The 18,336-nt window shown below is 36.6% G+C and overlaps 1 protein-coding gene across 1 annotated transcript in view; it reads left to right on the top strand.

Moving 5' to 3' along the window:
* The window catches only part of DNAH5 (dynein axonemal heavy chain 5), a 132,705-nt gene that overhangs the window by 22,740 nt on the left and 91,629 nt on the right, over positions 1–18,336 (top strand). The window contains 11 exon segments of the mRNA XM_072851354.1: positions 180–395; positions 2,780–2,887; positions 3,624–3,709; positions 4,483–4,804; positions 10,000–10,206; positions 11,789–11,960; positions 13,237–13,382; positions 15,578–15,740; positions 16,210–16,485; positions 17,307–17,497; positions 17,580–17,679. Coding sequence (XP_072707455.1) covers positions 180–395; positions 2,780–2,887; positions 3,624–3,709; positions 4,483–4,804; positions 10,000–10,206; positions 11,789–11,960; positions 13,237–13,382; positions 15,578–15,740; positions 16,210–16,485; positions 17,307–17,497; positions 17,580–17,679 — 1,987 coding nt within the window.

The raw sequence follows: 18,336 nt of genomic DNA, 5'->3' as shown, positions 1-18,336 counted from the left end.
AGTTTTCATAGACAAATTCTGTTACTGTCTTTATAGTGTTCATGATTGTTTGTTGATGAAACTTCTACTTGCTATCAGGTTAGGATAATATCTGTCTGTGTAAATTTTGTTCTAGCTGATGACAGTGCCTTTTATTATATGCTTGACATTCTTCTTTTAAATTCTTCTTTTGTTTTTAGGAGTATCAAAATTGCTTTCATAAGATAAAAGAGAAATTGGAGCAAAATCCAGCTGAAAGACAGTTTGATTTTAGTGAGATGTATATCTTTGGAAAATTTGAAACCTTTCATCGACGTCTGGTAAAGATAATAGATGTTTTCAATACTATGAAAACCTACTCGGTTCTACAGGAGTCTAAGATAGATGGATTGGAACGAATGATCACAAAATATGAGGTACACAGCAAATTTTGGATATCCTGTCAGTCTGACTTGAACTTTAAACAATAAATAATTATGAAAATTAGAAAAGTGTTTATCAAGAGAAAAATTAACTCTGTAAGTTGTGCTAAAATTACTGGGTAATAGTTAACAAATTTATGATTGCTGGGGAAGTGAGCAAGCAAGATGAAAAGGGGCAGGTGGACATGTGAAAGAGGTGTGTTAAAATCAAAGTTGATTGAAAAAAGCAACAAAATGGGGAGACTTTGTAACAGGAGTAATTGGAGCCATGGTTTTGTGTTATGGTCAGGAGAAAAAGTGAGAAGTGCAACATTTCTGTCTTTACAAATGTTTTGCTAGCTATGAAAGTGTACTGTGACCAAAATTGCAGACTATCTTCATCTCTTGCCCATTATTCTAGGGGCACCTGATCAGTGCCCACTGCTGAGGCTGGCTCCATTGGCCTGGTGGTCAATGCTGCAGTCAGATTTTCCTTGCAGCTCAGGGTGAAACAAGCCCCAGTTCCATTTCTGTGCTGCATAAATACCAACAAACATAACTTTGATTTCTTGAAATACGTAGTTTTTTAAAAAGAGGAAAAAAAACCCTTGGACTCTTAGATTTACTTTGTTTCTTTAAGGAAATAATGAGCTTAATTCCAGCAAAACAGATTATTAGGTTTACTTAAAATCCGTACTCTAGATCTAGAGTACAATCATCAGCTTTGTGTTTTATGAGGGGAGAAAGAGTTAATTCACAGATGGCTATCTTTAGGGTGAGGGAGGAAGAGAAATGACTTAGCTGGTTTGCTCTGGAAAGCTCTTCAAGTTTAGGCCTTTTCTTTTGTAACAGCAAAATCCCTTTGCTTGTTAGTATTACTATTCAGGTTTCTTTCCTCGTCCTTTTATTTAGTAGGAGTGAGACTTGAACAACAAGGAGCTCTTCTAAGAATATAAATATACTAAATCGCATTCTTTTCCTTCCTTCTTTCCAAGATTAACTTTCTTTTCTAGCAAGTAGAGTCTTCCCTGCTTTTACTGAGCCTGAGTTAACTTACCGTTATTGTATATCTTTCTTAGTGCAGTATCATAATTATGGTACTTGTAAATATTAAAATAAATCAGAAGTATTCAATGTGTGGAGTTTGTAGACTGCTTTTAGAGATCACATGTCATACAGTGGAGTACAGGCAAATGTGGCATTCTAATTTGCTTTACCCTGTTCATTTTGTTATGGCCATAAGTACATTTTGCTTTAGTTAAATAACTGTAGGGTAAAATGTGAGCATTCCATGGTCCAGCCTTATTCGATTCAATCCCTGTTGCAGTCTGGGGTTTTGATTCCTTGACTGCATCCTTCACAGTAGCCAGTTTTCTCCTTTGTTCTCTTCTACAGTCTTCTGAGAAGAAATCTAGGCATAATGGGAAAGATAGCTTGGTCCAAGACTATTCCACATGGGCAGGTGTGGGCTGCTCTAAATTTGCTCCCTTCACTGAGAGCTGCTTTCTGAAGCTGTGCCAGCAGGCTTCTCAGCAACTTGGGTTGCTGAGAATTTTCAGGTCATGCTGTGAAGATACTATTTTGGTAGGCTGAAACACAGACATCTCATTTATTTGGGGCATTTGTATTTGAAAAGCTCTGTGACCATTAGCCCAGGCTTCGGTACAGTCTGCAAACTCTGTACAGATATACCGCATTATCCATTGCAGCATAAAACTGAAGTTCAGTTGACTTATAATAAAATGGTGGAAGTCTGCTGTGCTGAAAATACGTTGAGCTTCATAGCTGTACTGTGGTAAACTACTAGGATGTTGAACAGTGGTTCATCATTAGAAATCCTTTAACTGTGTGTACAGCTCAAGGGAGATGCTGATTAAGATGTACTTTCATTTGAGTGGACAGCAGCTATGTAAGAGATGCCAGGAATAATAAGTCCCGGGCTGGTGATGTGCTGCATCTTACTGTGACTTCTGAATAGTCTGTTTTTCTATGGAATCAGTTAATTTAAAGACATGGAAAATACTAATGTGAAAATATTTTTCTATGTTGAACTTTGTTAACTTTTAAATAGAAATAGTGAACCTCTGCATGAGAGAATATTTAATGAGTAACACATGTCTTAGATGAAAAGCAAGAGTCTGAATTTTCTGTCAGTTCTAATTGACTTAAAACAGCAGTAAATAATATAAAGGAAATTCATATGGCCATTTTACCAACTTCTTTCCTGAAAATATGTCATTTAAGTGGTTTGCTTATATTGCTTAGCAAATACCGGTAACTAATGGCAAAGGTAAAATGTGAATGTGCACAGCCCGTTGTGCTAAGTATTTTGGTGTGGTAAGTCTTTTTGATAAGACAGTTTTTTGGTGATAATTTTCTTTTTCTGTGAAACTGTTTAGAGCATTGTTGACATCATGAAGAAAAGGCATTACAATTTCTTGGATCAACGGAAGACTGATTTTGACCAAGACTATGAAGAGTTTTGCAAAGAGATAAATGAACTTCATGTAGGTTTTATGATTCAAATAAGAATTTAATTTACCGATGAATCCTCATGAAAACAAAAATACCTCTGAGTTACCACCAAAGAAATTATGCAAATCTCAAAGTTTGTAATACGAAATTGAAAAATTATTCTACTGTATCTCCACTTTAAAGCTTGTATTTATTCTCTAACTTTCAGACCAGTTTCATGGAATAGGCCAGAAGGGGCCTTGAGGGCCTCCAGCAAAAGGATTTTTCAATACTGTACTTTATTTGGAAGTTATGCTAGCAAGAATAACACAGAAATTGATTATTTCATTGGGTGAATGGGAGTATAGCACAAATAAGTCAGATAATTAACTTTCCTGTAGTTCTGAAATCGCAAGTTGGTGGAAGGAAAGGGTATCTGTAGAAGAAAAAAATTAAAGTAAATGCTTGGCTTGCTTTGGCTGCCAAAGAGGTAAGCAAGCATTCTTTGAGGGCTCTCAGCATGGTGGAACATTTGAGGATACAAAAGCTTTTGTTGGTTGCACAGCTACAGAGGAAACTTGGAAAGAAAATGCCTTGAAAGTTGGTTGTCTTTTGTTTAATTCTTGAGGGAAGGCAGAAAGGGAAAATTGATACTTATTGAGGTTAGTTTCATATAAACAAATTATGTTCTAATATAGTGCATGATAAATCCTGTCAAATAATACCTGATAGATTTGAAGTGTGTGCCTTACGTAGTTCTCTGCTGTAGAATTATTTGCTCTCCTTCAGGATCAATTAAGGATCTTCATGGACATCACCTTTGAAAATACTCTGAACACTGAAAGAGCACTGAGTATGTTGAAGAAATTTGAAAGGTACTATGTCCTATCTAGATTGCTAGAATTCTGCCAGGCAGTGGAAATAACACTTTGAGGATGGTGGAAAGAGCGGGGACCAGAGCAGGAGGCATCTCCTTAAATACAAACGAAAACCAGCTCAACCTCCTCTCACTCAACTGCTCAGCTCTGTTAAGGGATGTCTTCTCAGCAGCGTGGATGAATAAAAAAATATTTTTTGTATCAGAAAATGCAAAATATAAGTGGATTTTGAACTTCATCTTTCAAAATTAGCACAAGTACAGGAATACTTTGTGGCTGTTAGCATATTTGCCTTAGTGTTGTCCTTGAACAATGACATTAATTTGTTACCTCAGTGCAGTTAGAAGAGAGTAAAATGCTTGTATTAGGAAACAAAGAAATTTGTCTTGATAAATTCACATTGTTGCAAAGCAGCCTCAGTCTTTATTGCATCAGTTTCCTTATAATATTCTGTTTAATGGAGTAGACTGCTAGTAGTGGATTGGTTACAGTTTGCTGCACGTAATTTTAGCTCAGTGTTTGAAAACAGTGACAAAACAGAAAATGTGTAGGCTTACTTGGAAACTTTTATCATCTGGTCTAAATCTTGGTTGCTTGGAATCAGGTTGTGACAGCATTTGTTCAAGCTTTAGTGAAAAGTCTGCTGCTAAAGTAGTTATTTTATAAAGAATGCAAAGGAATCTGGAATGATTATATTTTCCAACAGTGCATCAGAAGAATTTCAGAAGTATTGAAAGAATTTTTTTAATGATTATTATTTTTCTAAGCAGATTACAAATTCCGAATCTTGGCATTGATGAAAAGTATCAGAAAATACTTCAAAACTATGGTCATGACATAGAAACAGTCTGTAAGATCTACACTAGGCAGAAGCAGGACCCTCCACTGGCTCGTAATCTGCCTCCAATAGCTGGTAAGATCTTGTGGGCACGCCATCTATTCCATAGGATCCAGGAGCCCATGGAGTCTTTCCAGCGGCACCCGGCTGTTCTGCAAACACCAGATGGCAAGCGCATAATCCGAAACTACAACAAAGTAGCAAAAGTTCTTATGGAGTTTGAGGTGATATACCACAGGGGATGGCTTCACCAGGTAAACCAGCTGATTTTGATCAGGATATTTCTTTAAAAAAATGTGGTGGATTTTTGTTGTTGGTAGACTAATAACATCAAGCTTTACAGACCAGATTGGATTCCTGTTGTTTCAGGCCTCAGTGAAACACTGGGTTACAGCAGCGTGAAGGAATCTCTGGTTAATAGCAGTAGTCAGGTATACTAAGCTGTAGACTTAGGATGCCTCTTAAGTGAGGGATGAATAAGAGAAGATACTTTATAAGAAAGTGTTTCTATTAATAAACAGTGCCTGTACTGCCTGTAGCTGAATTTAGGAGCAATTGAAAGACCTTCATTATAACTAATAAGTTATAATTAAAAATATTTATTATGGAAATGTATAATGGAGATTCAGTGGTAGCCTTAGCTGCCCCTCTGTGTCTGCCGTATCCTACTGACTCTGGTGCAAGAAGATCATGTGTGGGGAGAGGAGTTTTGTCAGCTGGTTAGGTTAAGGTAAAAGCAGACACAGAGGTTTCCTCTGGTCTGGACAATATGGATTTAGTTTGTGAGTGATAAGCCATGGGTACACTCTGAGTGAATGTACGTGTAAAAAGCATCCAGTCTCAACAGACAGAGCATCCTGTAGAATTAATAGCATACTCAGTGGACAAGTGTGTCTTGACCCTGTTGTGGGTTAAGCCTGGTAGGCAGCTAAGCATCACACAGCCACTTGGTCACTTCCCCCTGCCCACCCCCAGCAGGGTAGGGAAGAGGAAAGGAAAAGTAAAAGCAAGAAAACTTGTGGGTCAAGGTAAAAAGTTGTTCAGTAAGTGAAGAAATGGAGGAAGAGAGAAAGAAAACAAAGTAAGTGTTGCAAAGGCAAAACTCACCACCTCTCATGGGTAGACTGGTGTCCAGCCAGTTCCAGATGGCTAACCCCCTCAACCTCCAACTCTCCCTTTTTATTGCTGAGCATGATGTTATATGGCATGGAATATCCCTTTGGTTATTTCGGGACATCTGCCTGGTTTTGTTCCCTCCTAACCTCTTGTGCACCCCACCCAGTCTATTCACTGCGGGCAGCAGGGTGAGAAACAGAGAAGGCCTTGATGCTGTGCAAGCACTGTTCATCAATAGCTAAACAGTGTGTTATCAGTGTTGTTTTGATCACAAATCTGAAACACAGTGCCATAGAAGCTGCTATGAAGAAAATTAACTCCATCTAAGCCAGACCCAATACAGAGCCATTTTACTTCCTATCAACCTTTTGGTAAGGCAGAACACTTTGTAGTCTGAATATTCTTCAGAAAACATGGTTTACCTTAAGTTCTAAATCTCATTTGACTGATTTTGCCCTCCTGGATTTTACCTCTTGGAAGGTAAAACCTCTGTTTGCCTTCATATTATCAGATGGCTTCTGCAGGGACTACTTTATAGCCTTGAAATCTCTGCAAGTTTCTACTATTTTATTGGCATATTTTCCACCTCCAGTTTCTTTGTTGCCTTGTCAAAAAGCATGTTGTAGAAAAATTGGCCTCAGCCTCCCAAATCTCAAAAAGAAGGATCAGAATCTCCAGATGACTGTTTTGAAGGTGGTGGCACAATTAGCAATGCATCTGCCTCTTTTTCTTGGAGCTCAGCCCCAACTTTTGTACAATGTGAAAATCTCTGGTGCTGATAAACATCAGTCTTCTCAAAGCTAGTCTTACACCAGACCTGAAATCGGAGGTTCCTGCTGTCTCTTGTTCAATCTGAATGTACTAAGATTTCCTGACTCTTACTTCCCCCTTCACACTTGCATTTGCCATGAAGGTTTAAAAGATCATCAGATTTGATTGTCTGATACTGTAGGTTGAAGTGTTTGTGTCAATTTGGTGTACTAAAACAGGAGAAGTGACTACAGTATTAGAAGTTGTATAATATGCTGTATTCAGACTCCCTTGGCTCTGGTGCTGGATATGTGTTGCTGATGATTAATCTGGTATTGACTGCCAGTTGGGAATCAAGGAACCTCAGTTGTTCTTTCATTATAGATTATGTTTCAGGTACATCAGATCTAAGTTGGGCACTATTGGCTGAATTGTTATATATTGTTATATATACCAATTATTGTATAATTGGTCCTCCTCCTAGGCATTAATGAAAGTTGCCATTGTTGTACTTAGAAATGTCTTTAACTTCAAGTGTTTATTCTGGTAACTTGAGAAGCCCATCTTTGATTTCATGTGCTTTTCACAGAGAGCCGATATGGTATGTGTATCCCTCGTGTTTTATGGAAGAGGAATTGCGATGCTTCAGGAAGCTTTTGGCATTTGTTTGGTGTTTCTATCTTGGACTCAGTTTCTGTTTTGATGCCAGTACTGTGCTGGATACCTGCATGGTTCCAAATATATGGATTATAGCTTTCACTGAATTGTACCTGCTGCCGATATCATGTCCTTGCCTGGGCACTTTTAAGATCTATTCCCTGTCCCAGCTATGATGTCTAAGGAGGATGTATGCTTTTTGTGTGGCTACATCTTTCTGCTTTGGCTAGATGATCTAGTGATCAGATTTTCTGACATGTACCATGCCTTGACGTAGCAGTCAAGTACATTCGCCTTTCATCTTTTGCAAAATGACTGTAACATCCAAGGCATCTCCCCTGAACTGGTGCCTTTCTTTGTGAGGACCTAGCAATCTGTGATCTGATTCTGATCTGTGCTAAAAGTAAGCATCTGATTTCTCCTATAGCAGAGTCAAATCCCACTTGGCAGCCTTATAAACTTGCAGAGCCTGCTCCAACCTTATATTCATTAGGTGGGAACAAAGGGAAGTGGATTTGAACACAATTTCAGGTTTTTGAAACAAGCATACATGCATTGAAAATACATGAAAAGTATATCCACTTTAACATCAATGCACTTGTCTACCAGATATGGCAAAAAAATGTGACTACTTGTTGTGGTTTAGCCCCAGTCAGCAATTAAGTACCACACAGCTGCTTGCTCACCCTCCCCACCCCCGGTAGGATGGGGGAGAGAATCGGAAGAGCAAAAGCAAGAAAACTCGTGGGTTGAGATAAGAACGGTTTAATAATTGAAATATAATAATAATAATAATAATTGTAATGAAAAGAAAACGAGAGAGAGAGAGAAACAAAACTCAGGAAAAAAAACAAGTGATGCAACTGTCCACCACCTGCCAACTGATGCCCAGCCAGTCTCTGAGCAGTGACCGCTACCCCCTGGCCAACTCCCTCCAGTTTATATACTGAGCATGATGTCCTATGGTATGGAATAGCCCTTTGGTCAGCTTGGATCAACTCTCTTGGCTGTGCCCCCTCCCAGCTTCTTGTGCACCTGGCAGAGCATGGGAAGCTGAAAAGTCCTTGACCAGTGTAAACACCATTTAGCAACAGCCAAAACATCACAAACATCACTGTGTTATCAATATTATTCTCATACTAAAATCCAAAACACAGCACTATACCAGCTACTAGGAAGAAAATTAACTCTATCCCAGCCAAAACCAGGACACTACTGTTCAGTAGTCTCTTCTGTCTTCTTGAGGCAACAAGAGTGCAGATCGATGTGGATGTGAGTATCACAGAACACAAGGTGGAGCTCCTGCTCTACTCCTGAACAAAAGAAAAACAAGAGAGGGGGGCAAGCGTCCTGTGAGGAATACAAATGCAACAGAAATAGGTCTGTAGCTCCTGCTACTTCTTATTCTTCTATACAGTGGTAATAGTTAAGTTTAGTGTCACTTTCTGATATTTCTGAACTTTTTCCCCCCACTTTGTCTGTTTGTTACTGGATGGTTACCACTTTGTTTATCCACTTTTTTTAATAGCATAAGATTTAAAGTAATTATTTTTGTGCTATAGCCAATGATGTTCAACTTGGACATATTAAAATAATAAAATACCAGGAAGTATGAAAGTTACTGTAATTCTATGGCTGTGTAAGATTTGTGGCTTCAATGTACCCCTTATTTCTGTTACCTTAATAATAAAAATTGCATGAAAGAGAACATAAATGGGAGAGGAAGAGATTGATAATGGGAATAATGAGTCTCTGAAGTCCAAAGAAAAGTGCAGTAAGATTTGCTGGTGAACTTTGCAGAAAAATATTCCGCTCCTATTTAAGGCGGCTGTGCTGAGTGACTTTGATGCTAGTGGATAGAGCATGACAACTTCACTGACAGAACTTGATTAGATGATTTCTTGAAAAACGCTGTGTGAAATGTCATGATAATACATGATACAGCTGAAGCAAGCAGTATAGTCAACTATGTTTTAGACATTGAAAGGGAGTGCAAATTTTCAGTGTGTTCCATAAAAAAAGAAAAAAGTACACTGAAAGAAATCAATGGGTTAAGAAACTATTGCTTAAAAACAAGCTCCACATCAACATAATGCAATACATGAAATCCAAGAAGTGAATAAAGAACAATAAAATTATGTCAGCAAAAGGACACCTGAAAATAGGAATAGCAGCAAAGTTTTTCATGTAGGAAAAATTTTCTTACCTAAGGCATGACTTCTTCCTGGTATCAGCCAAATTTTCCATGTGTGGTGGTCTTATGAATGCTCTCCCTTCTAATCACATGGAGCACAAATTGTATTCTAATATTCAAATACAGCAGTTAAACCAATAGTGTGATTAGGCTTCCCTTTTAAGAATTAAAAAAATATATAATAAAGATTAATTTTAGTGTTTTTAAAAATTTGCCCAGAGGTTGGATATAATTGGGAGTTCCATTAAGATCGGTGTGTGGGATATCTGTTAGGTAGTGGAAAACAAGTGAAAGGAGAAATGAGGATAAGTTTATTCAGAAGATATCTGAAGAAGTTATCCAAGAATAATTTAGTTCATCACGGAGGTTGTGTGCAGCCTTATTTCTTTTAAGCCTTTTTAAGTTTTAAGGAAATGAGAATTCAGATTTAAGAGGACTGAAGTAAGAAAGTCTGTGGCTCTGCTTTTGATGTTGGACTGTGGAACGCAGCTTATGATATCCAAGAACCAACAGAAGAATGTCTGTCAGATAAAGAACAGTTAATTTGATTGTTAAGCATTTGGGTATATACAGGTGGTGTTAATAAAGTTTCATTGTTGATTCCTACCATATCAATCTTTATTGTCAGCAATACCTGATTTTAGTATGTGCCAAAGTGATATTTATGTCCAAAACAAAGTATTTCATTGTACTGGCTTGTCTGATTAGGAATGATGGCTTTGTTTCCTGCAGATTGAATTAACTAAAAGAGGACTTCAGGCATTTCTCTTGGTAAAAGCTCCACAAACAGGAGAATTATTTGTGAATTTTGACCCTCAAATATTAACTTTAATCAGAGAAACAGATTGCATGGCTCACATGTGCCTTGAAATCCCACCATTTGCAACTATTATTCAACAGAAGAGAGACTGGTATAAGAAGATTGTCAACAATTTGCAGGTGGGTTTATTTTAGTTATTTTATGTATGTGTAGTGTGCATTAAAATGTCTAGGTTCTATATGTATGGAAGAGAAAAAATTAAGATCAACTATTACGCATTAATAAAACATTGGCAAATCTATTTTTTATCTTTATGATTGTCTTGAGGCACTTTTTAAAATAATTTCTTGGCTTTGTATTTTATGTGAAGTCACTTCAAAGATGGATAGGTTTAGAGAAGCTCTGCAGAGCTTGGGAAAGAGGTGAGGATGGGGAGGAAAGGAGGCTTACAAGATGCCTCGCTCTGTTGCCTGCTTTCTAAATGATAAGCAATTTATCTCTCATCCAGTAATGCAGTCAACATTGGATACAGTTTGTTTTGAGAGGATCACTGGGAGGGAGGAACAGGTGGTATGCCTTTAAAAAGTGTGGAGCATCAAGCAAGTAGCAGCATAGTTCCCGCACCAGTGTTTTACACAGATGTCTGTGGAATAGTTTAAAAAAGAGAAGCTAAAACTTCCCTTTCTCTCATCTTTTAAATCCTTTGGATCATTTTGTCTACCTACGAACAGACAAGGTTCTCAATGACTCAAGACAAGGATTCAAAGATAGGTGTCCAGAAAACTACAGCTTCAAAGGGCTATTTGATTCTGAAATGAGAAAAAAAAGTCATATTAAGTCATGAAGTTATTGCAAGGATTGTTTTTTGCAAAACATGTGAAACTAGATCAGCGGGTTAAAGATGCATTAGAAACCAAATACCATATTAAAGTTCAGGTAAGGCTGGACTAATAAAACTGCTGAAAAGTTCACTTAGATGCATTTTTTTTTTTCCTTGGGCTTTTCATCTCCTGGAACATCCATTTAGAGACTGAAATTTGCAAACCTTTTTCTATGCATGTTGTGGTTTAACTCCGGTAGGCAGCTAAGCATCACGCAATGCTTGCTTACTCCTCCCAGTGGGATGGGGGAGAGAATCCAAAGGTTAAAAGTGTGAAAATGTGTGGGCTGAGATAAAGACAATGTAATCGGGAAAGCAAAAACTGCATGCTCAAGCAAAGCAAAATAAACTTCCCATTGGCAGGCTGGTGTTTAGCCATCTCCAGGAAAGCAAGGCTGTATCACGGTTACTTGGGAAGACAAATGCCATCACTCTGAATGTGTCCCCCTGCTTCCTTCTTCTTCCCGCAGCTTTTATTTTTGAGCATGATGCAATAGGTATGGAATATCCCTTTGGTCAGTTGGGGTCAGTTGTCCCAGCTGTGTTCTCTCCCTACTTCTTGTATGTCCGCGGCCCACTCACTGGCGGGGCAGCATGAGAAACAGAAAAGGCCTCAATGTTGTATAAGCACTGTTCAGCAATAGCCAAAACATCGGTGTGTTATCAACACCGTTTTGGTCATAAGTCTAAAACATGGCAAAAATATTATTTTCTGCCAAAAATAATGAAAACATTTCCCAAACAATTAATTATCATTTCTTAAGAATTTCACTGATGTACATCCAGAGGAATTTTCTTAATTTAAGTTATGATAAACATGTATGTGAAGAGGTTCAAATCAGTGTATATTAACTAATGCTTTCATTCTCTGTTTATTTCAGATGATGCTGGCAGAATATAAAAGAATTAAATTGAAAATACAACACCCTATTGAACAACTGATAGCTCCTCGGTTAGCAAATGTAGATGATGCTATCCAGCCAGGTCTAATCTTACTGACCTGGACATCCTTTAATATTGAGAAATATATTAATAGTGTTTTTTACAAGCTAGGTGAGTCACTTGCCTCCTTCCACTAACTTCTGCTTGTTTTTTTCTATACAAATACAAGCTACATTATTAAGCTTACTATCCTTTATATGATTTGCACTTCATTGACTTATACGTGAAAGCAGAATTTTCACCTGTCCTGTACTTCATGAAACCTCAGCTTTATAACAACACCTTCTTTTTGTCTCACATATTTGTCAAATTTTTACTAACATGGATGAGATGGCAGTTAGGATTAAACCAAGCATAAAGTAGTGTGCAAAAGGTCCTGTGTGTTCTGAATTCAAAGAATGATAGCTACTTTTTTAAAGAGCTCCTAGGTTTCAGTCTCTTCCTAATCTTGCATTTCGTTTCTATAATGTGCAAAACAAGTTCTCAGGGAATAATATCTCGACTGAGTTGGCACTGTCACTGCTCAATAGCTTTTCATATTAAACTTTTTTTTTAACATCAGCCTCTTTGAAACTAATGCATACACATCTTGGGCAACAGCTTTAAAAAACAGATGAGCTTGTAGCCTTTTCAAAAGATTATCACAAAATTGCACTGAGATGCGTATTGTTTCTGAAGATACCAAGTTCCTTTTGCTTCAGCTTAATTACTACAACAAACATAGATTTTGTTTTTTGAAATGATGTAATCTGTTATAGTGGGAATATTCTTTAGTTGAATGGTAAATTAAAATGCATTTTGGATGCTAATCTGACATTACACTCAATTTAATTTTGAATAGTGCAAGTAGTTTGAGTCTGGAACAGGCACCTTGCTGCTATTTCAATTTCAGTATTGAAAGCAAATTGCTATTAAACTGTGAAAATTCTAGTGATTGTTTTCTGTTAACTATTATTTGGCTTCTAACATTTTTTTGAAGGATAGACATTTTATTTGTCAAAAGTTTCTGTTGCTAGTAGGTTCTCCAAGTGGTAACTAGTTCAAGCTATAGGAGAAGTATTCCTGGACCTCAATTGAATTTTAATGTCTTTGTGTTTAAAATGCATATACTTTAAGCTCATCTTATGTATATTTATAATATTTTGCCTGTTATCTTTTAGGATATGGATAGCATATGCTAGATGAGCATATGTTATGCAAAAAATTAATTATGAATTCAGTGGTGAATCTTGTCATAAAAGTTTAGATGTTTGAAGTAAGCTGGTTAAGGTGTAGAGTTCATATAAAATTGAATATGTTTGTTGAAGTAAAAATTTAAGCAAGACTCTGCAAAGGCTATTGTTTCAAACTTTTAAGCTTGTCTTGAATCTTCTGTTTGCTTCAAAAGCTGGGCTCGAGTTATTGCTTGATCGAGTGAATGACTTGGTTGAATTTCGTATTGATGCTGTCCTTCAAGAAATGAATGGAGTGCCACTCTGTAAGTTGCCAGAAGATGAACCACTGAGCTGTGAGGAATTTCTCCAGAAGACTAAGGTTATTAGATAAAATTTTCATAAAGAAGAGTTCAATGACTTTGAATTAAGATATTTTCCCTTTTTTATGAGACAAAAACAGTGCAGAATTAATGAAGCATCCATGGGAAACTGAAGTAAGGAAATCCCCACTTGCTTGGTTGGAACCTTAAAAAGGAACAGAAATACCAAATGCAAAGAGGTCTGAGCTGAAGTGTTCTTTTCTGAGTTTATTAATGTCAAGCCAACTACTGTATGATATTTCTTTTATGCTTTGATATCACTCAACTTAAATGTTTTTCCTCTGTGATAGTATCTTTTTTGTCATTGTTGCTTGTTAGTGCCTTTAAATAAGGGAATTGCCCATCTGATGGCTGTGAATAGCTCCATAAAAAGTGCACTTGGTTGCCTGGGAGAGTAAATACTATGGAAATTATTGTGCACCGAATATCTCTGTTAATCTTAAACTCTCCTGAGTTGGTAATGGGATGTGCAAAATATGCTCAGAAGTACCTGGCTGAAGGTATTCTGGGAACAGCCCCTTCCTTCACCCCATCAAAGTACTTTTATGTTGAAGAGGATTAACTGTAAGCATGTGGGTTGTTAGTCAGTTAGAAAGCTGATTAAGCTAGTAATAAAATCGAATGACAGAATGATTTTTATGAGGCAATAGTGAGATATTCTGGCACTTTAGGATATAATGTCTAACTTGTGTTTTCTCCTGAAATAAACTTTGCTTTGGAAAAGAGTGTAGAAGATCATGTAGATAATCCCCATCCCTGGCCTCCTTGTAGCAATAAATACTACAAATGAAAGTTTTGTTTCTCTTAGTGTACTTAACTTTTGGGCCTTTCCTCTTTTGTACCTTGTAACAGCTCACCTTGTTGTTAAATACAAAGTAAAACTTAAAATAACATTTTATGGAATTAATGGTATTTTGTAAGCCTCACAGTCCATAGGTTTTTTTTGTTGATCCTGCTGCTGCTTTCCTGATAGGGCTAGTACTAAAATGTATAATTGCTAAAGTAAAAATAGGTGAGAGTGAGCAAAAAAAACTTCTCAGCACTGTGTGATAATTGATATTGCTTAATGTTCATCTTCTACAAGAAAACTTGAACTGCTACATAGCAATTACACCACAAGAGCAAATCAATTTGAGTTAGCAGAGTAAGTGGTATACTAATCCCAGTTATGGGTACAATGAAAATAGTAAAAGCATTTGTAAGCTTATTGTAGTTTTTAATTAGAAGGGACTAGAAATAAGCTCTATCACCTAACAGGTGTCTTTAAGTTTCTAAAGAAATTGCTGCAACAAAAATACTTATACCATGGGGAAAAGACCCAGAGTACTTTGTTTAGTAGTTGCTGTGATACTGCAAGTCAGATCTGGCTTCTCTCTCAACTAGATTGAATCATTAGGAAGATCAAAGAATGTATCTTAAAATTTGAAAATGACTGAATCTTGCTAATGGCTGAATTTTTCCCATTATTGATTTTTAATTAAATGGAGGTAGCCAGATTTGATTCAGCTAAAAGAAATAGGAGATAACAAAGAAGAAAAAAAATGAAAACACAATTATAGTTAAAAATTATAGTTGGCTAAACCGTACTTGATCAATTTTACCGTAAGTATTAAAGAAAAAACTGCACAGTACTTTAATATATTTCTGAATTTTATTAAATCTAATTTTTTGATTCCTTCTCCTCCCAGTTAATAATTTTCTTGTTTATTCTAATCATAAATACAGCTTTTGATAGATTTTTTTCTCCTATCTAGCTATAAATGGGAAATATGATTGGCTAATACTCCTTATGGCATGGCCAAGTAGTGTAAAATGGCAATGATTAAAAGAAAGGTTAAATCTTCTATGTCTACATTGGACAGTTAAGAAAATTAAGAAGCACTTGGTTTTGGGAGCCCTTTAATGGGACTAGGCTTTTAAACATTGATTCATGATATTAACTATGAATGAGTCGTGATTTAGGAAACAAGCCACAGCAATTTTGAAAGTCATTTATGATGTCTTGTTTGGCACAACAAAGAATCCAACACTAAATGGTTTGGAGCAAACCAATTTAAAAATAATGTTGTGTATTGATCTTGTTTTTCACAAATCTGAGCCCTTGACGTTTGTGTTAATAAAGGCTGCTATGACAGTGAAATAGACATGAGAACTGGGAAGATAAGAACGTATGTTTGTTTTGGTTTGATAACAGGAGCTCTGTATAAAAGGTTCTCGGACTTTACATTTGAAAAGCTCACTGGTGGAAGATGCTGCTAATGAGCTGATTAACATGTTACTTGACACTGATGTAGAGGTCAGAAAAGCAGATGAGAAGTCAGTTGTACCCACTGGTGAAATAAGGGGAAAAAATACAGGTAAGAAGATTGTATTGTAGCTCTGTGCTTATGTTTCTTTTGCATGCTGATAGTATGTGTTGGGTGGTAGTGTAGGTTAGCTGACTGAAGTATCAGTCAGTATCTAATGTCTAAAGACTTTTGTTTGAATTTGCCAGGATAACGGATCATCTGACAATCATCTATCATCTGCAAAATACATCAATATTATGAGTCTAACTTGCATGTTGAAATGTTAATGCCATAGGAGCAGCTACTTACAGGCCTTGGTTAATATCTGGACTTCCTAGAGAATGAATATAAGAAATAATATCTAAATTTTGGTAATAATCATGCCAGTTTGTACTGAGTAGAGAAGGTGGACAGGAGTGAAAGGACTGTTACATTGAGGTACAGATTACAAATGAGTATAATCTGCACTTCTGTAAAATTTATCTGTGTTTCAGACACCTGTAGAGGTGTTGCTTTATTGTGTTTCCAATCCCTTAAGTCAATTTAACTAACTAGATGTATGATGTTTTAGCAACTGAAGAGGAAAGAAGATCAAAAAGCTTGACTTCCTCCCACAATTCCAGTGAGATATGGGCTGGACTGTCTCCTCCGGCAAAGAGGAAGAGAACAGATTTAGAAATGTTAGAGGAAGAAGCCAACGAACTGCTTTCCTACTTCAATCATTGTAATATTGACGCCCTTTTGAAAGTCACTCGAACCACTCTGGAGACCATACGCAAGCGCATCCATGCATCTTCCATGATCAACTTCTTAGGTAGCCATATTGCAGTACTTTGCTTTCTTAGCTTATAGAAAGAAATATGTAAATGTAATATCCCAGAACTGTATAAAAAAGAGCCACATATGTAAAAGAGGGGAAAACAAAGGGAGTTTGAATAAGCTTTCCTGTTAAATCACAATTGATAACATGGTATATTTCCAAAGGAATTTTTTTTCCTGTGAGAGTAGGAATGTGTCATTGTGATGCTGTTTCTCTTAGGACTGACTGTACTGTTCTGAAGCTGGATATTATATTTGGAGCTGGACTTGATAAGTGGTTACCTGTTTGACCTTGTCTTTTACATAATACGTATTGAAAAAAATAATAGAGAAAGAGGTGTGTTCTCTTTCTCTTACTAATTGCCTTCAGATCTTTCTATACATTATGATGGAACACTCTTTTGAAGTGTTTTCTTGTTACGTACTTTTAAGAAACAAAAATAAAGGTGTTTATATTTGGTCTCTATAGCATATAAGGCATACAATATTATGAGATTCTAAGGAGTTTTTGTGCCCAATTTAATATGCTGACTGGGAGTACAAGCCAGATAACAAAATTTTCTGCTAAACAGAGTTTAGCTACACAGAACAAGTTGAAGAGGAGCTTCATGGAGAGAAATAGCATGGTACTTTCGCTTGTGCTGCTATAGACTTTACCAGTACCTCTTGTAAATTACTCAGGAATCTTTTTTTCCTTAAGAAATTACACTCACTACTCAACACTAGGATGTATATATTGGTTTATATTAGTACAATGCCTAGTCTGATGTCTTGAAAAAAACGTGAACAACCTTTTTTTTTTTTTCTTTCATTTAGAAAATGACAATGCTTCTAAGCAGAAAAAGAGTGCTCATCCTATAATTAGGACTAGTATTAATCTATCTATCCCTAATATCATCATGACACCCTCTTTGGATGAGGTACAGCAGACACTTAATAAAGCTGTAGATAGTATTGTGAAAGTAATGAAAGGAGTTGGACAGTGGAGTAAGGAGAGAATATCCAAGGTTTGTGTCTTTAACAGCCTTACTTAAAACTAATGTTTCAAAACTACTGCAAATAGAATATGAAATTTTATTTCTTCCCCAGAAGAAAATGTTAGAGAGAAGAGTGGCTGTGTTGCGGTGTGAGAGCAGAGACAGTGATTCTGATGATGGAATGAAAGAGACTGGAAAGAAAAACATCCATGGTAATGATAAACTCTGACATCACTCAATTTGAATGTTAGGTAAATGTGATTTATACAGTATGGGTTAAAGGATATTAAATACAAAATGCATAGAAAGGAATAGAACGAAGACTATTTTATTTTAAACTACCTTGGAGAAGAAATAGGGTATACTAACAATGCCAGAGCTTCTCTTTAGAAACCAGGCTTGCCCGAAGATAGTTGTCTTTGTGAGGATTTGAGTAAGGGCGTTTTTTGTGCCTCTCAGAGTGTTGTACTGCTTTGGGTTCTACCTGCAGCATGCGAAAAGCTGTTAGGGTGCCAGCTTGGGCAGCATAGTAGAAATTGTGAATGAGTTTGGAAAACAATTATAGTCACTATCGCTACACAAAAGATCTTTCATGATTTGCGAGTGTGGTTTGTAACTTGACATGTTCAAATGGCATCTTAAAACTTGTGCTGAAATTCCTTTAAGAAGGGTAAGTTGAACTTTAACAAAACCTGGTATTGAATAGGAATGTCTATAGAAATTGCAGTATTGGTGGACAAAGGATTGAATAGACTAAAATTTCTAAAAGGATTTTAACTTAATCTGTTTTGTGATCAGACATGGAATTAAGTTATTGAAGGCATTAATTCAAGAAAATTTAAGATGGTATCTTTGTTTGCCTGTTTTTT

Source organism: Ciconia boyciana, chromosome 2, assembly GCF_034638445.1.
Source record: "Ciconia boyciana chromosome 2, ASM3463844v1, whole genome shotgun sequence".
In the NCBI taxonomy this organism is placed as follows: Eukaryota; Metazoa; Chordata; class Aves; order Ciconiiformes; family Ciconiidae; genus Ciconia; species Ciconia boyciana.
Note: the sequence above shows the minus strand (reverse complement) of the source record. Positions and strands in the feature narration are given on the sequence as shown.